At 40.5% G+C, this 19177-nt stretch overlaps 1 protein-coding gene across 1 annotated transcript; it reads right to left on the bottom strand.

The window, feature by feature from the left end:
• Positions 1-112: 112 nt before the first annotated feature.
• LOC146702342 (uncharacterized) lies at positions 113-17225 on the bottom strand. The gene is made up of 4 exons (XM_085468813.1): positions 17007-17225; positions 13890-13987; positions 11863-13062; positions 113-8251 (listed from the first exon to the last, which is right to left on the bottom strand). Exons 1-4 carry the CDS (start codon positions 17044-17046, stop codon positions 7889-7891), a joined length of 1701 nt encoding a protein of 566 aa, XP_085324939.1. The 5' UTR covers positions 17047-17225; the 3' UTR covers positions 113-7888.
• Positions 17226-19177: the final 1952 nt, after the last annotated feature.

Raw genomic sequence — 19177 nt, 5'->3', positions numbered from 1 at the left:
CTCACAAAAACAAATCCAGGTCCCTGTCATCCTTGTCGTCATTGTTGTGTGCCCGCCTTATTACTGAATTAGGCAGGGCACCCTGAATTAAATCAGGACATAAAGCACGGTCTTTCTCTTGCTTTATTCAATACAGTCGATCTGACAACTAGCCACTTAACGGGGCCTCCTTCCGGACAACAACATCCGGTTCAAAAGTCATCACATTAAGACATAGCCATATCAGTACATGACACCATGTTGCTGAGCTTTTTTTATAAAAGTTAATTCTGTGATAGACTGTATATATGAGACAGATGTAGCTACAGTGGCATCACCCAATAAAAAAAAGTTATCACGTTATTAAGTAAGTGTAATGTTGTGTCTCTTGATCATGCAATCCAACTGACTGATGCACAATTCATCTTTCCACTGTTTGGAATGTTTCTGTTGTCTGTCATGGAAAGTTTTACATTTTAAGATGGATGAGCTGCTGAATGCTACAAATACAAATAAAGCAAACGAACCATCTGCTGATGAATGTGACCACACGTACACATTTCCGCTCAGTTGATTAATTTTCCAGTTCTTTCTCGATCTTCCTGTATGTTAGAGTAAAGACCGAAGTGACAAATGGAAACATGTTTGCAATCAAAGTCAGATGAACTGTTTTCAGTGGCACAGATGGAGGTTTACCTGGCAATAATTTGAACTTAAAGTCAAAAGTCTTATTATTATTATTATCTTATTTTTCCCTCCAAATTTGCTGTAGGTATTACATTTACAAATGGTGTTTAGAACATCGACCTTATACATTGTAACGTGTTGCACAAAAATGCACAATAAACATAAAAACCTTGCGTCTACAACATGTGGCCTGAAAAACTTGGTATTTTTACTTAGCCCTCTATCCGTGTTATAGTTCTTTTGCTTTTAATAACTGAACTGAGAATGCAGACTCATGTGGAAAGAATTCGGAAAAAAAAACCCCTCCTTTTTTATTCTGGTGGTTCTGTCTTTTGTTGATATGCATTTACTTGAGTACAGAAAAACACTTTTTGTGTCTTTCAGAAAAAAAAGGCATCACTCCAAAATTCAAGCAGGATTTACATCCTTTGACAGAGAAAATACTTTAAAGGCTAAATAATTACACATTGTTATTACATATTTTTCTTCAGTTGGAGAAGAATGATGAAAATACTTCAGTCTAAATCAGTCTGTCCAACATCAGCTTTCAACAGAAATCAGTTGAAAACTGATCTCAGCATCACTGAAAGTTTCCTTCAGGTTCGTGCTCCTTTGTCAGCATTGCAGATTGTCCAATAGACGAGAACACCAACCAATGCATGATGACGACGCGGGGCTGAGCCTGACCTTGGAATATCAGCGGTACATGACAAACCTGGACGAGTTTGAGTCCAGAAAAAACCCTTAAAAACACTTCAGATATACTGTGTTCACTGCTCTTGGTCAAAAGTCCAGCAATACTCTAATATTCACAGATCTTATGATAGCTACACCATTACAAACAGAGCCTAATGCATAAACAAGCAGGTGGCATGTTACAGCCGAACCCTCCCTTTGGTCTCAGTCGGTGCTGTAATGCCAGATGTGTCTCTTACAGATGTTCTACAAAGATACTGTGGCTGGATTTGATCAGAAAGCAGCTGTGTGCAGAAATAAAAGACCCTCTGATAAATACTGGTATTGATATACCTTTATTAGTCCCACAAGGGGAAGTATAGCATAGAGTTGGATGTCACGTGGTCTTGGTCTCAATGGACTATTGTCTTGTTCTTGTCTTAGTCTCGACGGACTTGCTTTCTTACACAAAGAGAGAGAGAGAGGGAGAGAGAGAGACAGAGAGGAGCAGAGAGGGAGATGGAGAATGAGGACAGAACAGAGATGGAACAAGAGCAGGTGAGACACACATGTTAGTCAAATGGTTGTTTGCCAAAACTCATCAGAACATGTATCTCGTACCTAGTGTAACTTTTTAGACACCATTTGTTATTTTTCAAATTCTATATTTATTAAGTTATGCAGGCTTGTTTGCACAACAAGGCTAAATAATTATATAAACCTTTCTGAATCTAAATAGTGGACTTTGGTAGAATTAAAAAATAAGTGTAGTGCAGGTATATGATGATTTTCAGTGCTACCATCATCTAGTTTTGATTCTGGTTCTGTCTTGGTTAAGTCCTAAGTAGGGATGGGTATTGATAAGATTTTCACGATTCCGATTCCATTTTCGATTCTGTTTAACGATTCGATTCTTTATTGATTCTCTTATCGATTCTTTTTTTAAAAAAAAGGAGAACACTAAGGTCGATTAGCTTAGAACTTTTTTTTTTTTTATCTTCTCTTTGAACAAGATAGAAATTTAGGAGTAACATGGCCTTACAAACCCAACAGTGAGATCTTAAGAGATCCAGCCTACGGCTCTTCAATGGGGCGTCACAGGGTCCCCAGGAAAAAATATTGTAAATGTAAAATAATAAAGTAAATATTCTTCTTTAGCAATAACAAAGTATAACATACATTATTCTGTAGCAATTACACAAGAATATCCAGTAATGTCCCTGCCTACAAACACATTCATTTATCGAAAATCGGGGGCATCTGCTGTGGCAAATGGGTGCAAGCCTTTGACCACAAACTGAGTCACTGCTCGGTGACATTCGTCTATCCTGGCCTGAAAGGAGACGCTAACGGTAGACTGCAGCGAGAACTGGTCACCTAAATGCACAGTAATGGCAGGTTTTGTAATAAGTAATAATAATCGCACTAACATAATATGCACTGTTAGTTGATTATTTACCTGCCGCATTAACGGGAGAGGACGTGCAAACGTTACCGCTGCTGCTGGGTTGAGATTCACGAGTCCGGAGCGGAATTTAAAACACGACATTCATTTAAGGTCATCGCGTGTTTTGTGAGCAAATGCTTTTGCATATTCGTAGTGTTTCCTCCTATTTCTAAATTAAATATCTACTTTGCAAGTATTGCAAGTTGCCCTGTTGTCATCCGTTCTCGTAAAGTATAACCAAACTTTTGAGCGTTTGAGCCGCCGTGTTTCCTGCCAGGTAAATTGAGCTCCGCAACGTGGTGACGTCATTCGGGGCGACTGGAATCGATAAAGGAATTGTTTGCAAAAATGGCAAACAAGCACTGACACTTTCAGTCAATGCTTGCTCAGCCCTTTGTCCACTGATCGTGGACAGAATTTGTATGTGGAGTAGTGTTGGCAGTGTTAATGTCGTTAAAATTATGTTAACGCCATAACTGCATTAATGCGGCAATGCGGCGTGGGGCTGCAAGGTGTCGACACATTAGTGCGGTTAGCTTTTTAACAGAAATTTGCTGCGTTGATGCAGTTATGGCGTTAATGTCATTTTAACGAGATTAACGCTGACAGCACTAATGTGGAGCAAAGGTGCAGGGGCAGCACACTTCAGTGGTCTCAGGATCAGTTCTTTGATTCTAGTGGATGATGAGGTCCTCCTGGCTTCATCAAATAATGACCTATGACTTCTGCAGAGATGAGAATTGGCACCTCTGAGTCACAACTTTGAGGGTGAGTTAACCAGCAAGTTCTGGGAAAATGACATGTACTGTAATCTTTCTCTTTTCATGATAGACATGAGGCTAAAAGCCATGCAATTTGAGGGAAATGAATGAAACTGTGTCCCATTTCAGGGGAAGAACTCTCAAGAGTCCAAGAAGGACCCTAACATAACTTTAGGTTGCACCTTTCCCATCAAAGTTACAGAACAAGGCAAAGTAGGTGTGTTTCAGAAATGTAGAGGGAAGTAAATATTATAAACACACTCCAACATCAATTATATTTTTTCTTTAAAGAGACTTTTTTTTAAACTAAAGATGCTGAAGAGGTGTCTTCATAATTAAGATGAGGAGTGAAGCTTTATTGAAGTGTCTGAAGCTGCATGTAGGACGCTTCCCGCCTGCTCCGTTTCAAGGTCGACTTTCACAGTGTTTCCAGCTGTGCGCAGCAGAGCAGGAGAAAAAAAACCCCTCAACAGCTGGATGAGCGCCCTGCACAGGTAGGCCTAACTGAAGTGAAATCCCTGTGCAAAAATAAACTCCAACAAACTAGTCCATCTGCTAGAAAGCTGTGAAGCCTCTCAGGTGCAGCACTAATTTTTATCCTTTGTGACACTTGCGTGAGAGTCGTCCTCATTGGTTATAATGATGTCGTCTGAACCCAGCGCTCCTCGTTTTAGATGGAAGCTGGGAGAGGTTACTGCCTTATGTAATGAAATGACATTTATTTGTATACTTCCTTTATATTTAAAAGAACCCTCAACCTTCCAAGTCTCCAGCTCAAAAACCAAAAAGTTGATCATCAGGATTTAAACATCACAAATGTGAGCTTATTACTATAATTTATAACAGTGTGACAACACTTTTACACCTCCCGCCATCCTGCTACATCATCTAAACTTACAAAAATATGACAAACCATCGTCCAAAGTGATGCGCATCACACTGACTCGACCAACACTCGAACAACACATTTAGCAGGAATCACAAGTGATGGTGACATAAGCTGTACACACCCAGCAGACATGTCTGTAGTAAAAAAAACAAGCTTATTGGTTCATAGATGTGCAGAAAAAAACAATAAAATGCAAATAATCTGTAGCATTTCTAAAGTTTCCTTGCATTGAAATTTGAAAGCAAGTTGAATAATCTTCCTCACAGAAAACTCATCATAAACCATCATCAGCCCTGAAGCTGCTGGATCAGGACTTTCAGCTTCACCTGGAGAAACACTCCAGCCATCATTTACAGAATGTATTTTTGATCTGAATTCAGACATGAGAAAAGTGTCACCAGCTTTATTATTGCTGTCTATCATTATCATTATTGCTGCTTTCTGATTTTAAATCTATGAACGTGTCAGCGTGACGTCATGATTGTTTCCTGGTCTGGCTGTTTGGGCTTCTTTGGCATCATAACGATCTCTCATAGATTTCTTTTCACACATATTACTTCTGTAGTGTTCTGCTCTGTTTTTACTCCTCCCCATTTAAGTCAGCTTTCTTATGATTGGCTGGTTGAGATGTGTCCTGATGCATGCTCAATCATCCAGGTAGAAAATCCCATGAAGTTGATTCTGCAGATCTGGACGTAGTGTTTTCAGACTGAAGAAATCACTTGGATGAGTGATGAAACATTTCTCCCACTGAAAATGCCCGGCCAGATGAACAGACTCAGCTTGTGTGTGTTTAAAGTCTGAACCTTTGGCTCACAGGGAGTATGTGTATTAGGGCTGCCACGATTAGTCGACTAGTCACGATTATGTCGACTATTAAAATCGTCGACGACTAATTTAATAGTCGACGCATCGTTTGAAGCTTTGTAAGATCACAAAGGACGCAGAAATGAGTAGTAGGATTTAAGAGTGTAATAACGGACTGAAACAGAAGATGGCAGCACTGCATGTACAAGGATGCCAGCTGCCGTTAAACCCCGAAGAAGAAGAAGCTGTGTCCCAGAATTCATAGCGCAGCTGTCAACAATGGCGGCAGCTAGTTAGTTTTAATGTTACTCTTATTATTCTTTCTGGGTCACAAAATAAACGTTTAACATATTTTCAGGCGAGAATGTAGCTGTGTAAACCTCAAATATCTGCTCAGTTTATCAGGACACTACATATTTTCAAAAGCGCTCCGACGTTTTCGGAGACGTCTGTTACCCACTAGCTCGTTAGCTAGGCGGGGGCAAGGCTAACTAGAGCCGTGAGAACACCGGACTCCCGGCAAATCGTTTTCAAACCCACCGCCGTCTTTTGCTAGTCAGGTTAAACATGATATATGAGTCACTTAGATAACTTAAAAATGTTATTGTTTGGCTTTCTTTAGTATTTTATTTGTTCCTGAGTAAATCGGTTTGGCTGAGATTAAAGTTATAGTTTTTGCACAGCTGAATAAACGTCAAGCAGACAGCTGATTATCAGAAGTGTGAGACGCTGGAGAATATACTCCGTTGTCCTGTTATATTTTAGAAAGCAAGGAGTTTATTAAACTTCACCAAAACAATCTGCAAATTTCATTAAAAATTAATAAACTACCATCTTGTCTTTATTTTTAGTTAGCACAAACACTTCAAGCTGTAAGCTAATGATAGTTATATAAGACCAGATGCTGCTGGTGCAATAAGCTGTACGCTGTACGTCCAATGGATGATGATCTGATTAGTCGACTAATCGCAAAAATAATCGGTGACTAGTCGACTATCAAAATAATCGTTTGTGGCAGCCCTAATGTGTATATGTAGCATTTGCCACTGTAATATACATAAGACAGAAAACCAAAATTATAATAATACGTACAAAGATTTACATTAAAGATATATATATATATAGAGAGAGAGATATATAGCTCCAGAAGCAGCTTCAACAGATCGCAGAGCAGATTTGTTTGTCTGAAACAAATCACAGGAAATTAATTTTGAATTGTGTGAAACCTGATCCCTGCTTTGTTTGGGGAACCAGACGAGGTCTTCCTGTTGTTTCAGATGCACTGTGTGTCGTCCTGTGTTCTTGCAGATGATTGGAAATGATCTTCTGCTCTGCATGATCACGCTGATGTTTGCATAGAGAAGATAATGAAGCAGGGCTCTAGAGTGCGACAAATTTTGTCGCAAATGTGACCAAATTTTTCAATGGTGCAACAAAAAAAAATCCTAGGTTTCACTGGTGCGACCAACTTTTCGAGTAAGAAAAAAAAAAAAAAAAAAAATTCTCCGCAACTCTGAAAGTCTCCCTGTGGTCAACAACTGACACACATTATGCCTCTATTGTGGTCTAAACCAATCAGAGATAGCCAGGGGCGGGACATCTCAGATTGCCCGCAGTCCACATATTCCCGTAATCCTTCGTGTGTACATTTGAAAGTGCAGGTGGTTAGAGAGAGGTGAGTAGCTTGACTGAAGCGATATCGATTCATTAAATCCTGAATCAACTTATGAATATAAAAGTATTTTGCCAGAAATGCCAGAATATCAGGTTAAAGATCACAAAACTATTTCAACAACCACCAAACAGCAATTGAGAGCAGGTAAACGGATTCCACGCAAAGAAGTAAACATAGAGCAGACCCGACGCATCAGAATCAGCTTTCTGAAAAAGCACAGCGTATCAAGAAAACACATTATATGCTGCGATAAATGCACTGCCCAAGTCCCCCTCTCCTCACTGCCTTTCAGCGGCAGGCAGCAGCAAACAGGTCATCCAAAGGACTTTAAGCACAGGCAGTTTATCATTAACTCGTCTTTCTTGTATAACTGTGCTCTGACTAAAGAACTGTGTGTTGACAAGATTGTTAGTTAATCATTTACAAGTTAATATTGTCTGTATGGACAGCAATTTCCCCCCCAAAAAAGTGCACACGTAAAACTGTGGTTTTAAGCCACAGGTGTCAAACTCTGGCCCGCAGCCTAATTACATTTGGCCCGCGAAGCCATACCAAATTACTATTAGAGCTGGCCTACTGGTATTATACAGCTAATATATATATTGTTTAGTATTAAGGTTTGCTTGTTCCATATTCAGTTTTTCAGAAAAATGTGTTTGAGTCCAAAAGATTCATTCTTTTATCTGGAGGAATAAATATATTTCAATAAATATTAACGTTAGCCCGTGACTTTGTTCCAGTTTTGAATTTTGGCCCACTGTGTATTTGAGTTTGACACCCCTGTTTTAAGCAATGCAGTTGAAAAATTTGGGTGCGCCTAAGACAAGGTGCCACCAGTGCAATCGTGGCAAAAAAATGAGTCTAAAGCCCTGTGAAGTTTATTATTGCTGCACGCGGTGAAACAGTGCATTAGTGATTATGAAACTCTTCCCACGCTGTGATTACTGGTGTCTTCAGCACAGCTGTGTTCACGATGTGTACGATGACGTGAGTACGAGAAGCTTTTCTTCCAGTGTCTGGATATGAATGCTTTCCTCAACGTGGGCTAGTTTATGTTGTCGCAGGCCTTTGGCAAACGTGAATGACGTCCCACACTGGTCACAGACGTGCTTTTTAGTCCTGTGGAGGAGTTCGTGGCGTTTTAATGCACTCGGTGTGGGAAAGCCTCTGCCACATTCTTTGCAGTAGTTCAGTTTGTGCCCAGTGTGCATACGCTGGTGTCTCTGTAGGGTTCTTTGGCTGCTGAAGGATTTTCCACACTGGTCACACTGGTACGGTTTAACGATGGTGTAGTGCTGACAGGGCTCAGCACTGGGTCCACCGTCACTGCTCTGTGTGTGAGACAAAGACTGTGTAAGTCTGGGAATTAATAAAGATCACTTCTGCCACAAGACACCCACTGATATTTGTTTGAGTGTTTTTATGTGACTGATAGATGTACTTGGACATGTCACCAGAACCAATACTTATGATACTATTGGATCCCAAAATTCTGAAAATGTGATGGTATTGTTTCTGGATGTTCAGAACTGAAGGGGGCAGTATAGCGCTACAAGTGTTCTTCTGTCCTACATGCCAAAGGAAAAAGGAAGTCCAACACCACAGGAAAAACTACAAATAGCACAAAAAACTACATGTGGAAAATGGTGACTAGTGCTGCTGCCTTAAACTCTCTTTCAAATCAGAGTCAACTGTGAAAGTTTGTTTCCAAGGGTGACAAGGGGATGATAATCAATTCAGAAAATATAATATACAAATTGGAGATGGCACGATGCCACTTTTTTATGTCCGATACCGATATCATAAATTTGGATATCTGCCGATACCGATATAGTATTTTTATATATATATATAGTACAGTTCATTTTATAATTAACAGAACAATATCTTGCTTGTATGAGTTTATACTCAAGTTTTAAAAAAACAAAACACTTACCGTGTACGGAAGAGGACTCCCTTACTACATTTATTTATATTATCTGTATAGCACTTTAGAGCACACTTTTCACTTTATTAAAAGCACCTTATCAAGTACTTTATTTAGCATTGCACTTTAAGCATGGATTTGCACAGTAAAACATTTGCACACAAGAAGTTTAATTATTTATTGAATATTTATTGAGAATTTTAAAACGAGTTTGTAGCCTTGTTTCAGATATTGCACAGCTGCTCCTCATCAAGCAATGTGGTGGTTGTCTGTGAGGAAAAAAGAATGATGATTAAGATTGTGATTAAGGTTTACCAGTAAGGAAAACTAATGCAAATGTGTGTGGGGGAAATCTAAGAATAAAAGTGGTGCAAAAAAGTGTTTGTAAGATAATGATTACTCACCTTTCTTGCTTGTGTCCTCTTCAAGATGTTTGGGCAAATGTTTCCCGGGGGTCCAGACACCATTTAAAGGTTCCGGGAGAGATCACGGGTTAAGAGAGTGTGGTGAATCTTTTTGTGCTTGGGTTTTGGGGTTTTTATAATATTGGGTTTGGTGCATAGCTGGACTGGCCATCGGGCATACCGGGCATTTGCCTGGTGGGCAGATGGTGATTTTTCGTTTTTATGGGCCGATGGGTTTTGTTTTGGGTTTTTTTTCCGTTTTTTCCCATGACGGTATAAACACTGAAAGGTGGTGGATTGGCCAGATGCTGGGAGATGTGTAAAAATAACTCAGTTGTTTGGTGGTGGCTATTGCGGAGCTTCCACAGATTCAATAACATTAGCAAGTGGTGGAGGCCAGCAGGTGCAACACGCTGGCAGGTGGATGACGGAAAGACAGGAGGAGCAGAGACCCGAGGCGGTGAACTGAACTTCAAGTAAGAAGTTATGACCTGCAGTCTATCTGGTCAGATATAAACCAAGTTTAGGTGGAGTTTATTTTCGTTGTGCTGACTTTTTACAGTCAGTTACAATAACTCTTACTGCGTACTAGCTAGCATGACAGAGTTTATATACTGCTGGGCGGGTGCTATGATGTTACAGATGTTGAACTTGTTTTATCTTATTTTATTTATAAGGTTTAGTTATTAGAGTTTCCAACCGTCCCGTAAAAAACGTAATCGTCTCGTATTCAGAGAAAATATTACGCGTTTCTTATTGAGGTGAAAAGGAACATTTTGTCCCGGACTTCAGCTACAATGAAAAAGACACAAAGCTGGAGTTATTCTGTGTCTTTGCTGCACAGCTGCCTCTTCTCCTCTCATTCTCTCCCCTCCCTCTCCTGTTTCTACTTCAATCATGAAACTGATCAATGATCAGCTGATCGGCTTTTCTCTCTTGTTTGTTTATCGCCCACTTTGTGCCAGAACGGGGAAACCAGCAGATGTCGCGCTAAACAACAGCAGCACGTTTAAGCTTGATCAGCTGTTGTTAGAATTTATTTAATATTAATTTCTAGTATCAGCTGATGTTTGCTGGAGCCACAGCTGTAAAGCTGCTGGTCAGGATGGTTTGGATATGTGGTGAGAGGGAAACATGAAGATGAAACCAGGAGATGTCCTTACTGGATCATGGGGCAGACTGACAGCCTCGCTTCTGTCAGTCTGCCCCAGGGCAGCTGTGGCTACAACTGTAGCTGCTTCCACCAGTGCGTGAATGTGAAAGTGAATGAATAGTGGAATTGTAAAGCGCTTTGAGGGTCTTGAAAAGCGCTATATAAATGCAATCCATTATTATTTTAACTATTATTATTATTATTATTACCTGCCCCCCAACAAAACTTTGCTAGACCCGCCCCTGCACAGTTGCCAGCTGTCAGCTACATGGAAAAGGATCCTGGTGTAGAAACTAATAAATTCTAACAACAGCTTATCAAGCTTAAACGTGCTGCTGTTATTCAGCCACTGGTTTCCTCTTTCTGGCACAAAGTGGGCCAAAAAAGCAAACAAAGAAGAGAAACGGACTCGCGACAGAAAAGCTGATCAGCTGATCATTAATCAGTTTCATGATTGAAGTAGCAACAGGAGAGGGAGGGGGAGAGAAGAAGAGGCAGTCGCTCCATATATCGGTTGTTAAGCTTAACGTACTTTACAAACATTCAGAGATGAACTTACAACTTTCTCGGAGATGAAATGCCTTGTAGCGAGGCTCCAAATGCTCCACCAGACCACCAAAAGGTCTCACATGCCACAGCCGCTCTATCACATAACGCATGCTGCTCCGACGTGCTACGGTTATGAGCTGACTTACGCTATGTTGCAAGTTTTGTGAAGTGCTTTTGTGATATTTAATGGATGAGATTACAATTTTAGTAATTTAGTAATTCAGTAATTTAGATCAGTATCGGACCGATACCAATATGTAATATCCGACCGGTCCATCTCTAGTACAAACTATGTTACTATGATTTTCAGCAAAACACCTAAAACTCCAGCATCAATATCTGTTCAAAGATTAAAGCTGAGTAAATTTCAGTTCACAGTAATAACGATGCTGAAGTGCACACCACCATTGTGTTTGAGGCAGCTGGTATTACTGTTGACATCAACTTTGTTTCAAAGTCTAAAACACGGTAAATGCTTATACTAATGTAATGTAACTTTGGTGGTACTTTAGGAGCCATATATTTTATGAGGTGGTACTCATTCTGAAAAGTTTTAGAACCACTGGCCTAGCCCATCTTTATGTAGGGTAATAATTATTTTTTTTATATCCTCAGAGAATACTTTCCTATGATGTGGCATGTTAAACTTCCAGTGACCAGTATGAGAGAGTATGAAAGCAATAACATGAAATTCAAACACCTGTTTTCAATTGCACCTGATACCTTTTAAAGCTAATGTGTCACATGACACCAGGGAGGGAAAAGGGTAATTGGGCACAATTTGGACATTTTCACTTAGAGGTGTACTCACATTATTTAGGCAATAATGGCTGTGTTCTGAGTTATTTAGATCTAATTACTTTCTTGTTTTGAACATTCCCAAATTGAAACTGCACTAACTAAACTTACCTTACACTGACTGCACTTGAACGGCCTCTCCCTGGTGTGGATCTGTTGGTGTCGTTTTAGGACATCCGAAGACTTAAACGTCTTTTCACACTGGTCACACTTGTATGGTCTCTCCCCAGTGTGGTTTCTCTGGTGGACTCTCAGATCACTAATGCGTCTGTAGGCTTTCCCACACTCGTCACAGCGGTGTGGTCTATCTCCAGTATGGGTAATTTCGTGGGCTTTTAAGTGGGAGTACTGCACAAACGGTTTCCCACACTGCTCACAGCAGTACACGTCCTCCCCGGTGTGCATGCGTTGGTGTGTTCTTAGGGTCTTTTGCAGGCTGAAAGCTTTTCCACAGAAGTCACAGTTATATGGTTTACTTCCAGAGTGGGTGCGCTGATGGGTAACCAGGTTCCCCTTACAAGTGAAATCCTTCCCACACTGATCACACCTGTAGGGTTTAAGTCCGCTGTGAGTGAGCTGATGTGTCTTTAAGTTGTCCATTCGAGTAAAAGACTTCCCACACAAGTCACAGCTGAACAGCTTAACTCCAGTGTGGATCAGCTGATGAGTTTTTAAGTGATCCAACCGGATAAAAGACTTTCCACACAGGTCACATCTGAAGAGTTTGATTCCAGTGTGGATCAGTTTATGAGCTTTTAACTCGCCCATCCGGGTAAAGGCCTTCCCACACGCATCACAGCTGAATGCTTTAACCCCCGTGTGGATGAGATGGTGTCTTTTTAGCTCCCCCATGAATTTAAAAGCCTTTCCACACTGATCACAGCTGAATGGCCTAACTTCTGTGTGGATGTATTTGTGGGTCCTGAGATGTTTTGTGGTGGGAAAATTCTTCCCACACTCATCACACTTGTATGGTTTCAGCCCACTGTGGAGAAGTCGATGTGCTTTTAAGTTGTCCATTCGATAAAAAGACTTGTCACACAGGTCGCAGCTGAACAGTTTAATACCCGTGTGGATCACCTGATGTGCTTTTAACTGACCCATTCGAGTGAAAGACTTTCCACACTGCTCACATATGAACTGCTTAACTCCCGTGTGGATCAGCTGATGTGTTTTAAAATGCCCGATCCGAGCAAAGGTTTTTCCACACACGTCACATCTGTGAGATTTATCTCCACTTCCTGTTGCTGTGAAGGACTTGTCAGCTTCCTGATAGGAGTCAGGTTTTGACCCATCTTCATCTTTTTCCTCCTGCAGTAAACAAAAACAAAAAGCAGGCAGTAAGTGAAATGCAGAGATGGAGCAAACTTACACTACAAAGTCTTTAAGTTACTGAAGTTTAAATAAATTCAAGAATCTGCTGTTGTGTTAGGAGTTCTCAGATAAATAAACAGATCAGATGTCGAAGGGGAAAAAATCCTGCTCATATCGACACTGACAGGGACTGGGTAATGTGCTAAGAATGAAAGGATGCCACATCATTTGATAGAAATAAAAATGATCAACCTACAAAGGACTAAATTCAAAGACACCCTGGAAATCAAAGTGAAACAATGATGTGGAAGGCTGGTCCATTTTGCTGACAATGCAGAATGGTACTCAGCAGTTGGTACGGACCACACGTGCTTGTATGCATGGTTGACAGTGTCGGGGCAGGCTCCTAATGAGATAATGGACGGTGTCCCGGGGGAACTCCTGCAAGATCTAGCCCATGGCATCAGCGCCTGCACAGTCTGAGGTGCAACATAAACGAAACATAACGTCCCAGATGTGCTCTGTTGGAGCCAGTCAGTCGTATCAATTCCTTCATCCTCCAGGAAATGCCTGCATGCTCTCACCACCTAAGGCCGGGCACTGACGTTCACCAGGAGGAACACACTGGGTCCTGGGTTGAATAAGATTATTAGAAACCCTGCCACAGACTGGCGACCTGTCCAAGGTGAACCGTTTGTCTGCAGGTATTAAACCATTTTTATTCAGATTTGTTTTCCTTTATTGAATTTTGATTTGAGGATATGTTTTAAAGGGCAAGAGCAGACAGTTCAAACAATAAAATGTTACTGTGAAACTTTTCTTACCTCCTCCTCTTCTTCCATTCCTCCTCTGTCAGACTCCTCTTCTTCTTCTCTATCGGATTCCTCCTCTTCTTCTTCTCCTCTGTCAGACTCGTCTTTTCCTGAGATCAAACAGATCTTTATTAGGCTACCCTTGATTTTCACTTCTAACCAAACAGGAGACTGAAACCCGATTTAAAGCCAACAATCAGTTTGAACTCAGTTTAATTCAGTTACGACTCATTCAAATGAACCCAAACAGGTTTGATCATGAAGTTAAAAGTCAGGAAAAGAGTGAGTGCAGACCGCTAACATCAAAAAATAAAATCTGAACTAATAGCAGGCACTGAACGAGATAGGTTAAATATAAAGTAGAAGTTAGAGGGGACATGTTCTCAGCTCGATTAATGTTATTTCACTTTATCAGCATGACGTAGATCAGCTTATCTGCTAATTGGAAGGTTGTTGGTTCAATCCCTGGCTTTTTCGAACCAACAACCTTTGGCAAAATACTGAATCCCAAGTTGCTCCTCATGCTTCCAGTGTTTGTATTAATGTGTGAGACATGTTGTTGAAAGTGCTTTGAATACTCAGATTACATATTTCTGATCTATTTAAGAACCAGTCCTAAGTTATAGTAACTAATAACTTTATGAACTTAAGGAATATGTCAATTTTGCTTCTGAATGAAAAAGAAATTCTGCTTTTAGTTTTACTTGATTTAGTTCTGAAACACTGGGAGACGTCTGAGTCACCAGTTAGCATCCGACATGCATTTCATACATCCTGAATCGGGGCTGGACTGGTATCGTAGCACACTAGCCTTTGACCAGTGGGCTGACACACTCGTGGGCCGATTGGTGGATGTTATTTTTTTTTCTTTGTCATAATCATACACGCTACAGTCTGGCCTGAAAGCCTGCTGTGCATCGGCCCTACAAGCACCGACAGTAGCCTATTGATTCCTTTTTGATTACTGACACTGGATTGCCCAATCAAATTTCTGAACGTGACCGGTCACCCTACCTTCCCTGTAGAGCGGTGCACCTTGTAGAACAGAGACTAGTGTTGAAGAAGTGTTTGATACAGATGGACAAAGAAAAAAAAAAAGATGGAGCTGAAAAGCTAAGAGAGAAAATGAAACTAAATGAAGTAAAAGCATCAAATTAACCGACATGTTTGCAGCTGCACCGTCAACAGCAGTACCAACAACAAACAAAAGCCCTCACATTCACAAGAGGCTGCTGTAGCAAGCATTAGCCATGAACCATGCACCAACCTGATTAAAACTTTAACTCTATATCAATAATCAAATAAAATGAAACATGTGTATGCACAATACACATACACACAAAAATACATATTAGTGATGATGGTGGGCCTCCAGAGACCAGTCCAGCCCTGTCCTGATGAAATATGAAAAACCTCCAAAAAATTCATAAATGTTACCCAAAGACGGTGTGAATCAGTAGAGACTGTTTTAGGGGTAAGAAAAAAAAAGGGAATATTATCACCAAAAAAAAGGCATAACACAACATGTCCAGGCACTAAGGCATTGTTTGGAAGAGTAAAGCAAGGCCTGGATTTCCCTGGGATAATGACATTAAACAGATACCAACATCTTCTTCAGTGATACAAAGATGCCAACAGAGCCATTATGGCTTCACCACCACAGGTGTACAACACCAAGGACGGGCATTTTCTGAAGTCTGTGCAGGAAATGGTGAGGGCGTGACCCCAGACACACACAGCTCTCCAACAGGCTGATGAACCATTTTTCTAACCATAACAGTGCAGATCTGTAAGAACTCACACATTAAAACAGAACACATACACTGACGCCACAGTACTTTCAAAAAGCATCACTGATGAAAGACAACAACTGTAGATGGACTCAGTGACCCCGACTATAAAAACTATGAGAAGCCTGAGTCTTTATGAAGATTAGGGAAACTGGTGGCCTTAAATCCAGTGTGGCTTGGTTTGCATTTCACTGAAACACTGGAGAAGAATTTAATGTCTGTATTCTTCATCGGCTGAAATTCACTCAGGATATCACAATCATGACCACCTAAGTGAAACACTTGCTGATTGGGATTATGCAGGAGTTTCAAAAGCTATGGAGACGTACCAGGCTGTTAACTGTGTGTAATTTACCTTACTGCCAGGTGTGAGGTGTATATGTTTGTGACTAAATGATCAGTTTCTGAATGTGTGAGTTCATCAAAGGGAATATATATATATATATATATATATATATATATATATATATATATATATATATATATATATATATATACACATATAAAACAATGTAGCTTGCCATAACCTGTGTGTGAATGGGTAGTTTAGATAAATCTAAGCTACGAATCCTTGAGGCCGAGTCCATAACATGCAACTGTTTCAATTAGATTGATTGACATTTTAACTGACTTTTATTTTTATTTTATTTTATTTGTATTCTTTCACTTATTGTTGCATGTGTGTTGTTGCTGCCTGTGTTTGAGTAATTTCTGTAACTGTGAGACATCTGCTGCTGCCTATCTTGGCCAGGTCTCCCTTGAAAAAGAGGTTTTTAATCTCAATGGGATCTTCCTGGTTAAATAAAGGTTAATAAATAAATAATGACTGAATGTAGTGTAAAGCGCTTTGGGGTCCTTAGGGACTAAGTAAAGCGCTATACAAATACAGGCCATTTACCATTACCATATATTACTGAACAGATCGATACATCTTACATAATCTGATTGTTACAATTACAAACTAAATCTTGTAAACAGTGTAACACACACACACACACACACACCTTTGTCCTGCAGCAGTGAGCTGGGTATGTCAGTGATGTGTTTGTTTGGATGTGAGCAGCAGCTCTGATGCCTCTCTGAGGTGATCAGTGTGAGAGTTGCACGACTGCTGGAAACAGGTTATCACAGTAACTCAGTCCAGCGGTCAGCAATGACCTTCAGCCTCTGCTAACAGGCTAAGCTAAGTCCAGCCACAAAACAGCTGCTGTGCTTCGGCTGCTCGTTTCCTCTTAGTCGGGTCAAACTGTCAGGAGGCACCGAGGAAAGAAGCACCGCGAAAGAGATAAGGAGCCGAACTGAAGCCACACCGGATCCAGACTAACGTCAGCTCGGTTACCTTTAGAAGACCCCAGACCATAAACCGAGACCAGCTCCATGATGAAGCTCCAGCACTTTCCCCGGTGTTCAGATCAGACCCGCCGGGATGAAGTGTGTCTCAAAGCGGCGGAGACGAGCGGGCAGACTGCGTGTGTGCTTGAAGGGCCTGCAGTCTATGGCGGACACACAGCTGCAGGAATCTCGGACACTTTCCAGGATCCTTCAGCCTAACAGGAAGTCACAGAAACACTCACATCCGGTTACAGCTGATTCCAGTACTGAGCACAATTCAGCCAGTACAGTAGGCAGCCTCTACCTGTCCGAAGGTTCAAGACATAAATCAAACGAGCTGACGGTGAAAAATATAATAACTTTATTTATTTATGATAGCGGGTTATGACTACTTCATATATATACACTTTTATATATATATACATATTAAAAACGAGGAAAAAAACTGTCAAAGTTTTCGAGATTAAATTTGGAAGGATAAAGCCAGAGACTGGGCTCGCCTTACCTTTTCATAATTGTATAGTGGTGTTTATGGCCAGCGAATAAACGAATGAATGAATGAATGAATGAATAAGGGGCTGGGGCAGGAGGTGGAGGTAAAATTCCGAAGAAAACCTCGAAATTTTCCATAAGGTGAAAAGTGACGCTACTTCACTTTATGTTGCGTTTGAATGAAATCGATCCCACACATGTAATAGCATGCATGCAGTTATAACTGTGCTCTCATGCAGTGTCGCCAGCACGCAGGGACCTCCATGGCACTGAAGATGATAACAGAATGATTAGAGATTTCTTATTTACTTCAGTCTGTGTGAATTTCTCTCCACCTTAACCCTGAAAACTGAACGAATGGTAACTGGACACAGAGATTTATTTATTTGTTGTTAATTGTGAGTTGTTTTTCCTTCTTCCGTGAATATTTTAATAGAAAGTTTGTGTTTCTTCTCATTTCACCTCAGTGTACTAGCCTGTACTTGAAGGTAAAGGGGTGAACTGTTTATAATAAATCCAGTCGTCCACTAGATGGAGACAAATACACATAGATGAATGCGGACTCTGGTTTAGTGAGTGCACAGGGTGGGCCATTTATATGGATACAGCGTAATAACATGGGAATGGTTGGTGATATTAAAGTCCTGTTTGTGGCACATTAGTATATGTGAGGGGGCAAACTCCTCAAGATGGGCGGTGACCATAGTGACCATTTAGAAGTCGGCCATCTTGGATACAACTTTTGTTTTGTCAATAGGAAGAGGGCCATGTGACACATCACACTTATTGGTAATGTCAGAAGAAAAACAATGGTGTGCTTGGTTTCAACGTAACTTTGTGGCCATTTATACGACAGGGGAATAGTTTTGTATTATCTCTGGTTTTCACATCACATCTTTGTGATTGTTTCTGTCTGACTGATGCTCTGGTTGGCGCAAATCCACATTTACGAGACTGGAGATCTGTCCTGTGCACCTAAACGGGCTCCACTTCATCCTGGGGATTACATCGATACACCCATCAGGAGGTGGTTAGAACCCCTGAGGAGGACAGTGTTTACAGAGAAGCAAGCCCAGATGCTGCATGTGCACAGAAACATCTGTGTTATAACAGGACTTTTTTAAATTAAACAAACTATCTGCATGTCTGAGTATAAAATAAATCGATTTCAAGATTCTTATAAACACTTAAACCTCTTAAACCTGATTTAAAGTATGATATCTATCTATCTATCTATCTATCTATCTATCTATCTATCTATCTATCTATCTATCTATCTATCTATCTATCTATCTATCTATCTACTGTATATATAGTAACTACTTTTGCATCCTTTATTTAATCCAGCATCTTTGCACTCTGCACCATAAACATGCTGTGTGTCTTGTTGTTATGCTGATGTCATTTTTCTGTTTTGTAGACTGAGGGCCAAGAAATAGCCGGAGCCATATTCCTCGCATCCTGACACATACTTGGTCAATCAAGCTAATTCTGATGGAAAAGCTCTCAATATGCATCTCTATCCTTTCACCCAAAGAGGGCGCTGTAGTTTAATATTTAGCCAAACAGGAGGCATCTCCTCACCTGTATTCATGTCACTGCAGTACAAAAAACAACAAGAACCCTGGTTCCTGGTTCCAATCAAACACAAACTGAAGCCTAAAAGTGAAAGAAACGACAGCAGGT

Source organism: Copadichromis virginalis, linkage group LG9 (assembly GCF_057382275.1).
Source record: "Copadichromis virginalis isolate Kocher_CV1m ecotype Utaka linkage group LG9, C_Virginalis_male_GT1.1, whole genome shotgun sequence".
Classification (NCBI taxonomy): Eukaryota; Metazoa; Chordata; class Actinopteri; order Cichliformes; family Cichlidae; genus Copadichromis; species Copadichromis virginalis.
The sequence above is the reverse complement of the archived record's forward strand: the minus strand, read 5'-3'. Positions and strand labels throughout refer to the sequence as shown.

Coding starts and splice junctions, on each gene's coding strand:
- LOC146702342 (XM_085468813.1), bottom strand. CDS start 17,046: ATGGAGCTGGTCTCGGTTTATGGTCTGGGGTCTTCTAAAG. Junction 13,063..13,889: donor GAATGGAAGAAGAGGAGGAG/GTAAGAAAAGTT, acceptor TGTTTACTGCAG/GAGGAAAAAGATGAAGATGG. Junction 8,252..11,862: donor TCAAGTGCAGTCAGTGTAAG/GTAAGTTTAGTT, acceptor TCTCACACACAG/AGCAGTGACGGTGGACCCAG.